At 36.3% G+C, this 17,721-nt stretch overlaps 1 protein-coding gene across 7 annotated transcripts in view; it reads right to left on the bottom strand.

Annotated features, from left to right (window-relative positions):
• The window catches only part of snama (something that sticks like glue), a 311,868-nt gene that overhangs the window by 215,982 nt on the left and 78,165 nt on the right, over positions 1-17,721 (bottom strand). For all 7 annotated transcript variants that reach the window (XM_069841358.1, XM_069841357.1, XM_069841356.1 and 4 more), the window contains one exon: positions 17,050-17,100. In XM_069841358.1, coding sequence (XP_069697459.1) covers positions 17,050-17,100 — 51 coding nt within the window. The remainder of the gene's footprint in view (positions 1-17,049; positions 17,101-17,721) is intronic.

The following is a 17,721-nucleotide window of genomic DNA, read 5'->3' as shown; positions in this document are numbered from 1 at the left end:
TAAACAAAAAACAAATAATGAAAGAATTAATGAATGAAGTGAATAAATATATAAATAAATAAATAAATAAACAAACAAACAAATGAGTCCATTAGAGAATAAATAAATAAACGAATAAACGAACATATAAACAAACAAAAACAAAGAAATAAACAAACAAATTAATAATAATGAATAATTAATTAATTGAGGACGTAGCTGCAATAAGGGCCCTTTTTTCCGGAGAATGCATAAATCAATTCTCCGTAGTTTCTTTGTTATACCCACAAAGTTTCGTTGAGAAATGTTGAACAGTAATGCTGATAAACCTGTTTCTTTTAATATATTTTAAATGCCCTGTACTGTTTTTTAAAATTTCAACTCTATATATCTCAGAACAGCATTTTGGAGTATGGGCCCTTATGGCAGCTACGTCCTCAATTAATTAAAGAATGAATGAGCAAATGAGTTAATGAGTGAATGAATGAATAACTAAATACACGGACAAACAAACAAATAAACAACAAGAAACAAATAAATAAATGGAAGAATTAATGAATGAATCAATCAATAAATAAATATATGAGTGAATGAGAATAAATAAATAAAAGGACAAAAGAACATACAAACAAAAACAAACACATTAATACTAATGAATGAATAAATTAATTAATTAATCAAAGAATAAATGAGTAAGCAAATGATTTAATGAGTGAATAAATGAATAAACGAACAAACAAATCAAAACAAAAGAAAAATAAATAAATGAATGAATGAATGAATGAATAAACGAACATACAAACAAAAACAAAACACAAACAAATTAATAATGAATAAATGAATTAATGAGTGAATGAGTGAGTAAGGGAATGAATGAACAAGAAATAAAAAAATAAACAAATAAATAAATTAAAGAATTAATGAGTAGTAAGCCAGTGAGTGAATGAATAAATAAATAAATGGGTGAATGAGAGAAATGACTAAATAAATACATAATAAACGAACAAACATATAAACAAAAACAAAAAACAAACAAATTAATTAATTAATTAATAATTCTTACACAATTACACCACCCTAATTGTGATTTAAAAACAGAACCTCAATGAAATGAGACAAGAAAAAGTTAACAAGTTTCAGCACAAGTTGATATAATACTTTTTTCAGCTGAACAAGCTAAAAGAGTTTGGAAAGTTCTAAGGCAACAGTTTAAGGTTCACTTCGACAAACTACCTGAACCGAAATCCGGAGATCCTGCACCGAATGAGACCGTGCAATGGCCTTATTTCAAGAATTTGATGTTTTTGAAGGACATATTTGAAAAAAGACTGACAAGTGGAAATTTAACGCTTAATGTACAGCAGTGATCAACTCGTGCATGAGCGGGCGCAGGCAGTGTTGGTCGATTCGTGCTTAGTGTAACGGGCAGAGTAACGGTTTCTGCCGTGTTGTAGGGAACAGAGGTGGTTCTTGCCATCTATTCAAACAAGAGATATGAGGCACAGAAAATACTTCAAAACATAGGACTCACTGAAGAAATACAACTGGCAGATACATTATTCAACTCACAGTAACGAATATGGTAGTTACGAAGGTGAAGAGCATGCAGCATTAATTCAACAATTGAAGGAAAATGAGCTAGAAGCTGTTTAAGATCACAATGCTGATGAATCGGCTGTGCGACTTAGTTATAAAATTTCACTTTTAATAGTAAGACATTTGAGACCCAACTAAGATTGAGAATTTTACAAAGAATGTTTAATTACAACAGTTGAAAAATTTTTCTCACAAGTGTAGCCTAGGAGTTTGAATCAATCAGCTTCTTTCCTTCCACCATGATGCATCCCATCCGAGGTATAGCCAAGGACGTTCAGGTACAATTAGTAATTATTTGTCAGTCTTTAATTTGTTACTCTTTGGCAGTAGATGAAAATACTGATGTTAGCAATACTTCCCAACTGGTGACTCTTGTAAAAGGCGTTATTGAAAAATTCAGATTAAGGAAGAAATTTAGATATTGCTCTCATAAAGGGTACTACTACTGGTTTTATATTTTCATGTAGAGGTTGTAGAAATAATTTTGGACTTCCTTGAAATAAACTTGGCAACCAATGGTACTTATTCCCTGGTTGGAAGTAAAACGGGTGTAATATGGATTCTAAGGGACGAAGTGAAAAGTGTTAATGTAACCCATGAAATGTTTTCTATTCACTGCATTATACACCAATAGAATTCATGTGCGAAACAAATTAAAAATAGTAAGTGGTATGGAAGTAGTTGCAAACACCAGCGCAATTAGATCGAAAGGTCTAATTCATCGTCAATTTAAAGTCTTTCTTGACAAATGCAGTAGTGAGTATGGCGATCTGTCACATTATAGTAAAGTGCTGTGGCTAAGTCGTGGCAAATTATTGGGTAGGTTCTTTGAACTGCAGGAGGAAATGTCATCGTTCATGGAAGAAAAAGAAAAACCTGTATCGTACATGAAAAATGGATTTGTGAATTTGTCATCTTGTGTATACTGTGACCGAAAAATATCATTTTTTTGTCTCTGTTTGTATGTACACTTAACGGCAAAAAGAATGGTCCAACACTTGGTCGATAGAAACGCTAAGTTCTATCGCGCGGTTCACTCGTGTAAACGTAACACACTGCAAGGCATTGCTGTGGTGCCTCTCCATTGAAAGTCATCCGTCTACAATGTAATCAAGCTTACGAGCTAGGTGTGGCCCAGTGGTAAGATGTCTGACTTTCGTGCCAGCAGTTGAGAGTTCGCCTCCCGCTACAGTAAAATTATTATTATTTTTTTTTTTTTAGTTTTTAATTAATTTACTAGTTTAAAATGTGAAATGGCATTTGTTTATAAACTTCGTTATGTCTGTCTTGTAAAAATATTATTGTCCATCACCTACTGGCTATTAATAGGCGAGACCTGGTCTGTATCAACAAAAAATACTTGTTTCACATCCTAAAAAATCGGACGCATATCAAACATAAATAAACGATTAAATAAACAAAAAATAAACAATTTGTTAATATATTAACAAAAAAAGGTCTGTGGTGGGGGCTAATATCTCGTCCACAAACCACCTGCGTCAACAACTGCCCTCATTCTGCGCGGCATGGAGTCCACAAGATTATGCAACAGATCTAAATTCATGGTCACTTCCTCCCACACATCTAGAACTCTGTCCCAAAATTTATCAGCTGTCCGAACAGATGGTTGTTCTGCCCAATTAGAGCGTATGATCCATTTGACTGTAGCCAACAAAATTTCAATCAGATTTATATCTGGTGATTTTGGAGGCCAGTCGACCAGGTCGACATCAGGCCTCCTCGTAAACCATCTCTGAATCTGGTTGGTGGTGTGTACTGAGTGATTATCCTGCTGGAAGAAAAGTTTTCCTTCTGGATATCGTTCTCGGGTGGAAGGGATCATTACATTTGCCAAAATGTGTTCGTAGACTTCTGCCGTAAACCGACAGTGGATGCGTTCGAGAAGTCCTACCCCAATGTGTGACATCCACCTAACACGCGACCCGGCCTGTTAAGTCGTCCCACATAGCGTTCGATTGGTGACCAACCATACGATAAACTAGAACAGGGCCATCGTTGCTATTTACCTCGCCAGAAAAAATTACATTTCTCCAATCGAAGTCCTGTCGGAGGGTAGCATACGCTAGACGGTACATGGCATCCTCCACTGTCAAATGTTCTCACCTCACAGGTCGACGACACCGTATGTCACACTCTCTATTGTCTCTCTGCCAACTTCAAGCATAATGATGAGACTTAACGTTTTATTAACAGACAGGAGTATTGCTTGGAAGAGAGAGGGTGGTTTATTATTTATTAGGGTTTGGGCATATTCTAAGAGATGTTGCCACATAAATATAGCTTTGCGAGACATATATGATGGCAAATTTGCAATTAAAAAAAAAGGAGAGTGTGGGAGATTCGAACCTTGAGCTACTACTATTAACTCGTTCAATAGACCAATGCCGTAACAACTTATGCTACTCAGACTGTTAATATCGTTTTGGCATAATACGTGGTTTTCCTGTTCATATTTGCTTCGGCTGATTTTGTATTTATCAATTTTACTATTATTCCATTCTTCAGAGGCCCTGATGTATCTAAAATCAACCCTCCATTCGATTTTATAACATATTTTAGACTCAAACAAAATACAGCAAATTTAAATGGTTTAATTATGTGTTACCTGGTGAACTACGGCTTTGACGAGACGAGCATGCGCAATGTTATGTCTCTGGAACTTAGAAATTGTCAGTGGCTCATTCTTTTTGCCGTTAAGTGCATGTCTCTTACCTTTTCACACGATAATGGCTGAACCAACTTGTATGAAAATTGGTATATAAATTAAGTTTGGTCACACTCAGAATTTAGGATATATGGCATTCAAAAAATTTTATTTAAAAGGGGGGTTATAAGGGGCCCTGAATTCAATAAATCGAAGTATCTCGCTCATTATTGATTTTTTAGGATAATGTTACATAATAAAAGTTGCTTTAAAAACTGACACATTTTATATTATGTAAAATTTTGATAGGACTGATATCTAACGAGATATACAATTTTCAAAATAACAATGCATTTTATGTCAGTGCTGCCTCAGACTACTATAACGAAATGAAAACAAATGACTGTGTTTACTTATGGCACAACAAAATGGAAGACATTCATTTAACACTATTTTTATACATACATCCATATAATTTTATTGTATTCTATGATGGGAATATGTAAGTGTGATTCCACAAATATGTCAACTCAAGGGGTAAAAATTGAAACTATAGTTTGTTTGTTTTTTATTTATTAAATGTGTTCTTAAATGGTTCAAATGTGTTCCGTAAGAAAATTTGAAAACAGTATGTCATGAATGTGTTATCATAAATCAAAACTTGTGGTATAAAACATCATCATGAAATCGTAAAACCAGCACTTTTCAAAGTAAGATTTCACTAGATAAATATTTAATTTTATACTATTTATTTTTTCCATGTCACAGTTTTCTACTTCCTCAACGTAAAGGATGATACAGTGTAATTTTTACAAAAGAGTTAAGTCACCTATGATGACATGTAATTACTCGCTGCAAGTCTGGTCAGATCATAATGCTTAACATGTAAATACTTTCCTAACACCATAATAACAAAATCGAACAAAAATTCCTTTCAGATTCAAAATCTAATTAAAGTATAAACAAAAAAAAAAAGGTACTTAACCATTTTTCTCTAAAATAAGTTATTCTGTGTAAAAGTGCCATAACAAAAATATCATATTGTAACGACATGTTTTTCTCTGACTCTATATTCTCAGTTACTATTGCTTGCTCAGTAATAAGAGAGACGTTAGTGGAGATGAATGTGTGTGTAGTTACTGTTAAGGCTAAGTCTATATCAGTATTTAAACAAGATTTCTGTTATAGCAAAATCATCAGCACAAAGACAAGGTGAATTTAGGCGCTGTATAAAGGAGCAGGGCCGATATGAAGAATGGAAAGAAAAAGAGACAGTCAGAAATAGGAAGAAAAGAGCTGTGTTCAGAAAAAACTAAAAGTGGAAGAGAACAACTTAAAGCAAAAAATAGATAGTATAAACGAGCTCAGATTGAGAAAAACGTTGAGATGAACTGGAGAAGGTGATAATCTTGCTGAAATTGCGATGCCTTAAAAAGAATTTAAAAGCAGACATTACAGAAAATGCAGAAAACGAGTTGAAGTACTGTCCATGTCTCCTACCAAAGGAAAGAACTCATTGCTAATTTAGCAGGAAAGGAAGGCTTAATAATAAAAAAAACAGAAGAACATAAATCTAAAAACCAACTACCTTACAACATTCACACAGCAATTCTCCAGTTCTATGCAGATGATAGATATATTATACTAAGCTCCTGGGAGAGAAGATTTCAAAAAGATCCGAATTAATGGTGAAGTCCAAGAAGTCGGCATTAGATATTTATTGGTATCAAAGAAAGAAGCACATGCACGATTTGTAGAGAACAGCGAATATATGCATGCGAGTTTTCCTGAATTTGCAGAACTACGTCCTGCTCATGTGCATCTACAAAGTGACATTTCTCCCACAATGTATCTACACAACACATGAAAACATCTATAAATTCTAAATTATAGATATCAGCTCAAAGAATTTGAGTGACCACAAGGGTCCTGAATACAATAAACATGTACAATAATGTGATGTGATACATTAAAAAAATAATAATAAAAAAAGAAAGTTAATTGTTTAAGGCAAAATAAATGGATTAATTGAAATAGAGATGATGATGTAGTATTTGAAGAGAATCCTTGATAATATTTGTAAGGACAGACATTACATAATCAAAGGGAATGTGAAATTCCTTAAGATAATTCCATGTGAATTTGGAAATAGAACCTCTACTACCAAACAGCAAACCAATGACAGACCATTGTTTAAGAGGGACGTTGTACTTTTGAGAAAGATAAGGCAGACAAGGTTCATATATGGACTTCTTCTCAATATCAACTTCGGTGGCCTGATTTAGGTTTCTTTCGAAACGAATAGTAGGGTCAAGAACAAGAGCCCATTTTAAGCATCTGTTAATAGCAATAATGTCTGCCCGTCTGAAAGAACCATCTAATGATACACAATGCACTTCCTCAAGAATCTCCCAATTTAAAGTTTTTAACGATGTCGCCAAAGCATGTCGTACACGATGATGTCTAGCATTGATCAGCAGCTCGCCTTTAGGGCATTGTCCAAGCATGTGTCCAAGTGTTTCAAGCTCGCTACAGTCTGGATGACGGCAGCGGGTTGTGCTTAGAGTTCTACCCGGTATTGCGTGAACCGCCAAAATATTGCTTGACATTTTTAAAGCATTGGTCCATTCTGAGGAAGATAGGCCCTTTCGATTGCTTACCCATGAGTTAGCCTTGGGGAGATCACTATAAACAATAACCCCTTTACCAAGCAAGGTATGGTTTGTCCAAGTTTGGAATGCGTCATTTCTTAAGTGTTTACGAATTTTACGATCTGACCAGTTGATAGCATCAATAGTTGTGAGATTCAATTTTGACAGAGCAGAAACTTTTTCGCTTACAAGGTCCCTAACAATGTGGAGATGGCAGTCATCAACACGAAGAAGAGTATTACAGATATTTATATGTTGTACATAAGCTTCCCAAGATGCTTTCATTAACGAAAGACCACGATATTTTTTAGGGGAATAGAGCATTCCGTCAGGGCAGTCATGAGGAAGAACAATAAGCTCTTTGCATGCTCCTCTGGTAACTTTATCTAAATCATTAAGAAATTTGGTTTTGATTTGGTAGAGTGGAGCACACTGTAAGGGATAAGTAAGAGTGGGCCAGAGATATTGATTCATAATCGTGACCTTCTGATCAGGTTTTAATAAAGGGGAGAGACAAAGTTTAGAAATATTTTTACTGAATGTGGTAAAAACTGCACATTAATCAAAAACGATTTCATCATTAAAATTAATACCAAGGTATTTAATGCGGTCATTAGGATTAGAAATGGACTGAATGAGCGAACCATTAGTGGACATGACATTAAACTGGGATAGGACACCACTTTTAATCACTATTAAATTGCACTTGCTAGGGTTAATAGCCAAATTAAGAGTAGAAAGGTTACTTTCTGCTAAACTAATCAGAGATGTAATTCCATTTTCACTACTTGAAATCAAAGCAATGTCATCAGCAAAAGCAATGGCAGAGAGATTGTCTAGAGTAGAATCTAATGAAAAACCATGGGCATGCGATACTTCATCATCAGTAAGGTCCTTAATGATACCGTCGATTGCTAAATTGAAGAGAGTAGGAGAAAGTGGACTGCCCTGAGGAACACCTTTTTTTACCTCAATGGGCTTAGTTTTCCCGTTAGCAATTTCAATTTGAATCTGGTTCCTTATAAATAATTCAGTTATTAAATTTCGTAAGTTACAGGGCATAGAATTTATAGCTAGTGATCTCTTGACATGCTCATGTCCTATGCAATCGAACGCTTTGCTTACATCAAGAAAAGCGACAAAACAATCAGACTTATTATTTTTTGCGTGCTTTAGACAACCATTAATTAATGAGGTGTTAATATGGCTCCCTGATGTAGAAACGAGACCCCTTTGGTGAATGGAAGTGGAAATATAATGTTTTAACTTAAAATCTAGCACTTTCTCAATAAGACGTAGCACTACCGAGAAGATCGTAATAGGCCGCCAGTTTTTCAAATCACTATGGTCACCTCCTTTGTAGATCAGGATAGTTCTTGCCTTCCGAAGTGGAGCAGTTACAACTCCGAAGTGAAGCATGGCTGATCCGAGCAGTGACAGAAATTTCGCAGACTTGAGGTGTTTAAGAACTCGGATAGTAATTCGATCAGGTCCTGGAGCTGTATCAATCTTCATTTTGGTGAGTGCTGTATTCATTTCTTTTTCAGTAATCATTATAGAATCAGAATATTCGGATGTATCACAAGAAGGAAGAGGGTTAATCGAAGTCATATTATTGGAATGGCCAAATAAGTTAGTATAATGATTTTCAACTATATCTTTAGAAAGGGAGCAAAACTGTTGTTTTTCAGTGTTCATTATTTGTCGTACTACCTTCTTTCGGTTATTGTAGAAATTATATTGGGCTAAATCATAAGAGTATCTTTCTCTGTTTCTATCTTTTTGTCTTTTATTTCGCTTTTGTGGGTTGGAAGTTTCAGTATAGGTGTAGCATTTGTTAAGTTTCCCATTATGGCAAAGATTAAAATATTTGACAGCTGGGTGTTGAGGTCCAGGAAGGGAAGAAATTGATTCAACAATGAATTGGAAAGTTTCAGAAGTAACTTGATCAAGATCTTGAGATATATTAGTTATAATGTGCTGTAATTTATCTTCCCATTTTTGCAAAGGAGTGTGTAGGCGTAATATTATTATTACTAGTTGTGGTAGATTGATTTTGAGTCTTGTTTGAAGAACACGCATCTGGATTTAGAATATCAATAGCAGATAAATTAGTAATACTGGAATCTGAATATTTGGCAGTTATAGATTGTCTGTGTTCAGAAGGGTGTGCCTTACTTATGTGAATTTTAACAGATTTGTAATATTTACCACATAATGTACACTGCTGTTTAGACTCGTCTTGGAGCACCTGAGAATTAACAGAATCAGTCATTATCCAAGAAAAGAAAATACTTCTCAAAGTCTTGCACAAGAAGCATGTGCCTGTTGAAATTGAGCTTCACAAGTTTATAAGCGAGTCAAAATTTTTTCTGATGGAGCTGCAAAAGTTTACCTTAAGCTATAAGATGTACTTGTCCAAAATACTTTGATTTCCTGTAGAATGACACTTCTTAGAATCGTACCGTGAGAAAGGGGCAGTAGATGCTACTGGAGGGCATGTAAAATGGATAGTATAGTTGGCTACAAAATCTGTAAATACAATACAAAATTCTGAAGAATTTGTGCAAGTTGTGAGCAAGAAATACCAACTCATTAATATCCAGGAAATGTTTAAAGCTGATACAGAAGCTGGAAAAAAGTTGGACACACATTTCATCTACAACAAGAACTCCGAAAGCTCATTATGTAGTAAGATTGTTTGGTTTAAAGACAATAGAGTATGCTGATTTTTTACTTTCTGAGTCAGTAAGAAAGATTCATAAATTTAACAGGTTAATGTAAAAAATGACATGTGAAATTGGTGTATAAATCATTTTTATACACTTCCTGCTTAGTGGATTTCTGCAGTATATAATGATGTATTATTGTCTGATATTAAATGTATACAATAAAATTAAAGTTATAAATTACAATAATTTGTGAATTCCATTTCATGAATACTTACTTACTTACAAATGACTTTTAAAGGAGTACTGAACCAAAGAGATATTTTTTCATATAATGTAGAGGATGTGTAGCTCATAGCAGTATTGAAGACCACAACTCGAAATATGATATCGTTCTCAATCTACAAGGCACATAAGCAGTTGTTTGTTGTGATGATGTAACTGTGCGATATGCATGGCTTGTCAACCTCAGCGGTAAGACAGCCAGCAGCTAGCATGTCAGTATTATTTTTGGTTTTGGCTGTGACAAAAGCATGCAGGAGAGTTCAGTGTTATTTATTGCTGTGACAATGAGTGAGTCTGTGGTGTGCATACAAAACATTTTCTGGTGTTTAATTATACTGTAATATTACTGAAAAACTGAGTGAAATTGGAGTGCATACTACACATTTTCTGGTGTCTAATTATTCCTGACTGACTGGTATTTATTTGCAGCTTGCAGTGTTTACAGCTGCACTAAAACTACCAGGAAAAATAGAAAAATTGGTTATTATTATTCCTTTCTGAAAAGGACAAATTCCCAAGGGTATACAAGAAATGGATTTTGTGTGCAAAGCAAAAAAATTCTATTCCCACGTCATGTTCGGTAATCTGTGGCATGAAAAAAAAGCTTCTGCCCAATTGTAAATTTAAACATCCACGAGTGAATGATGATGCTATTCCATCAAAGTTTCTAGGTCCTGAGCAAAAAAATAAAATTCTTCTCTCATAAAGGAAGATAACTGTTTCAGAATGATCACATAGCCATAAGCCTGGCAGACACTAGCACCACATTAGAATGTGAGACATCTGAATTTGATAAAATAGAAGATGTAGAAATGAGCATCCATGGAAGTGTTCAATGTGAACTGGGACTTGAGACGTACAGAAGTATAGTGAGTCAGAAGAAAACAGTGGTTACTTCTACATAAATTCTGATGAAGAAACCTTCCGATTATACAGACTCTGAAAATGAAACGAGTGAAAAAAGGTGATTAAATGCGAAAGAACAGCCAACTTTGTTAATTATAGTGTTTACCAGTGCACTGTTGTCGTTAAATTATGTCATATGTGTGGCATGCCTGTAATTGAAACTCATACACGTCAATTAGGTGCGTGTGCGTGTTTTCAAGTAAAAACTGTCTGCACCAACGGCCATTGCTTTAGATGGCAATCTCCAGGCAAAAAAAAGCACTTTAACTGGTAACATTTATATTGCATCAGGAATTTGTGTGGACTTACCTTCAATGTTTTCAGATCACTTGCAGAAACAATCAAGATGTGTTTTTTTAGCGAGGTTTACTTTTATAAATTGGCTAAACAATATTTGTTTCCTACCATTCACCGCATGTGGGTTGAGAAAAAGGATATTAACTTTGCAGCTGCAATAGAAGAACAAAATCTATGTTTAGCAGGAGATGGGCAATACAATTCCCCAGAGTTTTCGGCAAAATGTCACTTATACCATCATGAACATGAGTACATCTAAAATATTGGACTTCATTATCGTTCCGAGGAGCATGACACAAGGAGACATGAAAAAACATGCTTGTGAAACATTACTTCAGAAAATAATATATCAAAAGCTACCAGTAAAAATTTTTCTGTCTGATAGACACACAGGACCAAGGGCTATGACGAATAAGACATTTCACGAGTTTGACGTGTGGCATCTCGGAAAATTGCTGTTGGAAAAATTTAACAGGTATAGCAAAGATTCGATTATACATGAATGGAAAAAGTCCGTTTATAACCATCTCTGGTGACCTTCAGCTACATGTGCATACGATCCTGAAATGCTTATTGAAAAATTTACTTCAATTCTAAACTACGCATGCATTAGCCATTCATGGGAAAATGGAAAGAAATTCACATCTTCTGTGCACGACAACCAGATTGGAGACCATGTAGAGTAAGAAAAATTCGAAAGTATCTCATCTACAAGAGATAATTAGTGGTGAAAGATTTCTGAAAGATCTGAGTCATATAAATAAATTTCTACAAACTGGCAGTCTGGAATGTTTTCATAATGAGAGATTGAAATACGTTCCTAAAAGGTGCACTTCAGTTTTGTGGGAATGTAGGTAAGGTCTATGATCACAGCTCTTGACCACAGTGCCCTTGTAAAATAAAGGAATTAAAATGTGCGACAGTGGATTTCAAAAGCATCCGCAGAGTGGATGTATAAAAGAAAATACAATCAGAAGACTGCCGACTGATGACAAAAAAACAATTTGTAAAGTAATCAACGATATACTAATAACAAATGCACCAGCTGCATCATTCCACAAAATGTTGGGTCACTATCCAAGAAAAAACCCAGTAAAGAGGAAGCTGAAGAAAGGCATTTCTAGCACTTCAGACTAGAGCTCTAGCGTGGCTGGCTGGATCACACAGTGACATCATCGCCATACGACTCCAAACATTCAAAGGTATGTAACTCGAGAATTATTTCTGTTATTGATGTCGAATTTTCAGCATTGTACAGGATTTTTCAGATCTCTGATAACGAATTTGAAGGATGTCATGTGCATCAGGAATCACACCGACAGTTGAATTGCGGCAAGAGGTGACAGACCAGTAGTGAGTGATTAAATAATCACAGTGCACTGTGTATCGCAGTAGCAATGTCCAAGAAAATCGAGCCTTTTTGGGAGGTATACATAACAACCCTTTCCGATGCCAAGTAGTTACGTGAAAATCATAGGAGCCTGCAAAAAATGTGGTTTCGTTATTTCCAAGAGAGGCATCTTGTGTGTACCTAATAAGACTGGCAAAGCTCGGATGGGATTAATTCCAGAGTGGAAAAAGCAAGCAAATCCACCTCCCATCAAAAGTTGCCGTACCCCACAAGATGATACAAATTAATTCCATTCGAGCTTTACCAATCTTATTAAGTAGGCAGAAGATGCCTTTCTTCGAAATAACGAAACCTCGTTTATTGCATGCTTCTTTTATTTTCACTTAACTGTACTTGGCACTGGAAAGGGTCGTAATGTATCCCTCACAAAAAGGCTCGATTTTCTTGGGAATTTCTGCTGTGAGTAGCCATGCAATCTGACTATGAGATCACTCACTACTGGTCTGTCACAGTTCAGCTGTCATGTCACTCCTGCCTCGCACATGATATCATTCAAGTTCGTTATGAGAGATTGGAAACAATCCTGTATTTATAATTATTTATAGAATTACTGAATTGCATTTTCCTACGACATGATTTTTTAGTTCATACTGTGACAGGATTTTTTCTCGTTGCCAAACTTTCAGAACGGCCCCGAGGTTCACTCAGCCTCCTATAAAATTGAGTACCGGGTCTTTCCCGGGGGTAAAAGGCGGTCAGAGTGTGGTGCCGACCACACTACCTCATTCTAGTGCCGAGGTCATGGGAAGCATGGGGCTCTACCTCCACGCCCCCCAAGTTCCTTCATGGCATGTTACGGGGATACCTTTACCTTTACCTTTACTCCTTTGGAACCCGGAGGTTCATTGCTGCCCTCACATAAGTCTGTCATCGGTCCCTATCCTGAGCAAGATTAACCCAATCCTTATAATCATAACCCATCTCTATCAACTCTATTTTAATTCGAAATTTTCTCGGGCTTCCAGCCAGGTCATAAGTTTGTGATCCACCGACGTTTCGAGGATGTTCATCTTCCTCATCTTCAGGGTTAAATGATATCTGAGGGAACCCAGCTCCTTAATTTATAGTGCCAGAGGGAGGAGTCAGCCGAGGAGCTGTGCGCCGATTGGCTGTTATTAGTGCGGAACGCGGTAACCTGAATCAGGACTCGGGTCTCCAACTAAGCGCGGCATGGGCACCGGCTATTAAATTTCTCACCGCCTGGACGACGGGCCGTCACCAGCGGAAGACACATGAGACCGCCGAGTCCATTGTGAGACCCAAGGTCATTCAGCCGAAAAGCACAAAGCAAGACGACATGTCGGCCGTGTTCTCGCCGCAGTCCGCACTAATAACAGCCAATCGGCGCACAGCTCCTCAGCTGACTCCTTCCTCTGGCACTATAAATTAAGGAGCTGGGTACCCTCAGATATCATTTAACCCTGAAGATGAGGAAGATGAACATCCTCGAAACCTCGGTGGATCACCAACTTATGACCTGGCTGGAAGCCCGAGAAAATTTCGAATTATCACGTCGCCAGGAACGCTTCAGTAGTTAACTCTATTTTAACATTATCCTCCCATCTATGCCTTGGCCTCTCCAAAGGTCTTTTTCTTTCAAGTCTTCCAACTAACACTCTATATGCATTCCTCGATTCATCAATATGTGCTACACACCTTGTCAATCTCAAACATCTGTATTTAATGTTCTTAATTATATCAGGTGAATAAAAAAATGTGTGCAGTTCTGCAGTGTGTAACTTTCTTCATTCTCCTGTAACTTCATCCCTCTTAGCCCCAGATATTTTCCTAAGCACCTTATTCTCGAAGATCCTTAACCTTTGTTCCTCTCTCAAAGTGAGAGTCCAAGTTTCACAATAATACAGAACCGGTAATATAATTGTTTTATAAATTATTTCATGAATGGTATACTGAATTTATATTTTGTATTTTGTTAAAATATATTATTACTAGGCTTTTGCATTTAGGTATTAGTTTATTTCTTGAGAAATACAGCAAAATAATGACCACCAATACAAAATCCAGAGATGTCAGATCGTAACAATAATACATAATAATATAAATTAGTTTTATACAATTTTCAGTGATCTAAGTATGAAGCAGAAATGAATTCTGTTTTATTACATCACATTAAAGTGTATTTCACTGATCACATTATATTATGTTTCACGAATATTTTCGACTTTTTTTATAAGTCATCATGTGACACAAATGATAATATACAAATGATTAGAATTACAGAACTGTATCTGATCTGTGACCACGAGATTTCAGTATGGTGTGAAGCCACCATGCACTGCAATCAGAGCCTCTAAGTGTCGTGGCAAGAAATCGAAGAGGGCCTGGATATGTTCCTGGGGAATCTCCCTCCAAGCAGTTTGTATGCGATCCACAAAGCATCAAGAGTGGGTGCTGTAGGACCATGATGAACAAGTTGCCGGCCAACCATATCACAGACATGTTCGATGGGTGACATGCCGGCCAGCGAAGCAGTGATACCCGTTGTTCTTCAAAGAAGGCTTTCACAATCCTCACCACATGTGGCCGGGCATTGTCCTGCTGAAATATGGCACGTGGAGTTGCCTGAAGGAGGGGCAGTACCTCATTCTCTAAAACATCCCTAATGTAGCAGTTGCTGTTCAGATTGCCCTGAATACGTAGATAGCATATTGTATCCAATCGTGCCCCAAACCATCACACTAGGCATTTGTCCACTATGCCACAACAAAGCAGGCTCTCAGATTGCGTTCACCATGGTAGTGTCTAACACGTATGCGGTCATCATTGTAGGACAAGTTGAAGTGGGACTCGTCCAAAAACACTACTTTTTGCCTCTCAGCAAGCCAGTGATGGCGTTCACATGCCCATTGCAGTCTGAAGCATTGGTGGTTTCTGGACAATGGAAGCCAATGCAACAGCCTGTGAGCCATTAGTCCAGTTCTCAAAAGACAGCAATGAACCATTGACGCAGACAGGTCTAAACCCATTGCAGTACTCCAATGTCGACTCAACAGTGTGGATGAAGCTGTATGGTCAGCCATGGCAATGCAGACAAGATGGCGGTTATCCCATGCTGTGGTCACATTACGTGGTCCAGTACCTGCTTGTCTCTGCACATGATCCTCTTCTATCCACTGGTTCCACACACGCATCACTGTCTTAGCAGCATGCCCTGTACAAGCTGAAATGTCATGGTATGAGATACCTGCTTCCGGAAGACCAACCATTCTGTCCAGTTCAAACTGACCTGCTGATATTGCGCCCTTCCACGTCGACGAGCCATACCTGCACTAGCTTTCACGTTTCCACTTCGTTTGGAAGCTATGCATTGACTGAGCAAGGCATAACACTGATCTTGCTGGTGACACAAGAGATATCACAATTGGGCCTATGTGTAAACCATCTCTCTGAAAACGCGATCAATTATTGATGGTACACTGTTCTAACATCTCCCAAGTTTGGAGTCGTTTGGGCCATTCTTTCTGAGTGCTGCACTTTTCACAAACAGTAAAGTATTTACATAAAAAATTCAAAATATGTGTATTTATGTAAAATGAAATTCAAAATATATGCCCAGGTGATCTTGTCCGAAACTCAAAACACAATTATGAGTTTCTATTACAGTGCAAACAAAATATTTATAAAATATTTATTTACCGGTACCTAAGAATCCTAGCCCTAATAATAACCAATAGAATGTCGTAGGCATGGCCAGAGGATGTAAGCATTCAGCACAGCCAGAATGCAGCACTGTGGTTTGTCTATCTACTCACACAGTACAGTCGGTCAAGGAAAGGCATCATTATAAAATTTATTTTTTCTGTATGTCTGACTAAATATGTCTAGAACCTATGTGTTTTGAAATGTATTCTTTAACTAAAGTATTTTATTTAATGGTACATTTAAATGCAGAGATAATTCAGCATCAAAATTCAATATGGGCCACGAATGGCAAATGAATTTTGCCTGGAGCCTTCTATTAACGATGGAGTTCTTTTATGTGCTGCAAATCTAAGACATGGATGTTCCAGCTTTACTTTCCTACTGGAGGAAGTCATACCAATGGTTTTACCACATTTTACAGCCATAACCACAGTATGGCTTAAACCCACGAACCTATGATCCAATAGCCAGTGTAATAAGATCAACCAGGACGAACTTCTATCTATTCTTCAAATGTAACTTGTTAAATTTTTCAATATTATTATCATTGCAATTCCAGAACAGTACTTCACCTTGTAAGTTATGAAAATTATGGCATTTTCAGTTCTCAATAAATAAATGGGTTGAGTTGTTATGAAAAGTAAGCCATACTCTATTCACATACATCCTCTACCAATCTCAAGTAGACACTCCTGAAAATCTACATAGATCAAAATACCAATATAGACCAAATGTGCCTGAGAAAAAACATGATAGTAGAGAAGACTATATTCATTCCTCATGAAGGAAGCTCCATTTCTTGCTATGTTTAAGTTTCATATGGCTGCTGGCAGCAGTTTTGCGTGTGCGTGAGTGAGTGAGTGAGTGAGTTGTTTTTATAAGAATGCACATGTAAATGCTCTTCATATTAATGGGTCCATGACTTACCTTTGCTAATCTATGAGCGCCTGGATCCTGTCCTTCAACTACTGCATCACTCTAAAAAATATAATAGAATCACATTAAATATTGTAACAAACCAGGAAATATCTTACTACAAAACAGACAAAACACAATATGGTTTTTTTTCCATAATGATAGTGATGGTTGGCCGATAAGCAAGAAAAAAAAAAAAAAAAAATATATATATATATATATATATATATATATATATATAGTTAGTGGGGTTTAAAAAGGGCATGAAGTTTAGCAAGTTATTAAAATTAAATGTACTGCACAATATCTCCATTTTGTCATTTGCTTCAGAAACATTGCCATTTTTTAATTAAATTGTTGTATTCTGATCTTACTATTCATTTACTATAGTTGTAAGACACAGGCAAAGATGAATTTGAAATATTTTTTATACTTTTCTAGGCCAAGAAGTCTGCTGCCTCATTACTTCCCATTCCATAGTGCACTGGGATCCATTCAAGTAATAATTATTTAATTTTAATAGTTGTTCTTAAAATCTTATGACACTCTAGAATACCAAGATTTCTCCTGTTACGTCTGATGCTATAGCAAGGACAAACTTAAATTATAGCACCTTAAAAATTCTGGTAACAGTAGGAAACTTCAACTTTAAAGGGAATGCTTAATTTTTGTGAACATTTTCAT

This window comes from Periplaneta americana, chromosome 12, assembly GCF_040183065.1.
Source record: "Periplaneta americana isolate PAMFEO1 chromosome 12, P.americana_PAMFEO1_priV1, whole genome shotgun sequence".
Lineage (NCBI taxonomy): Eukaryota > Metazoa > Arthropoda > Insecta > Blattodea > Blattidae > Periplaneta > Periplaneta americana.
Note: the sequence above shows the minus strand (reverse complement) of the source record. Positions and strands in the feature narration are given on the sequence as shown.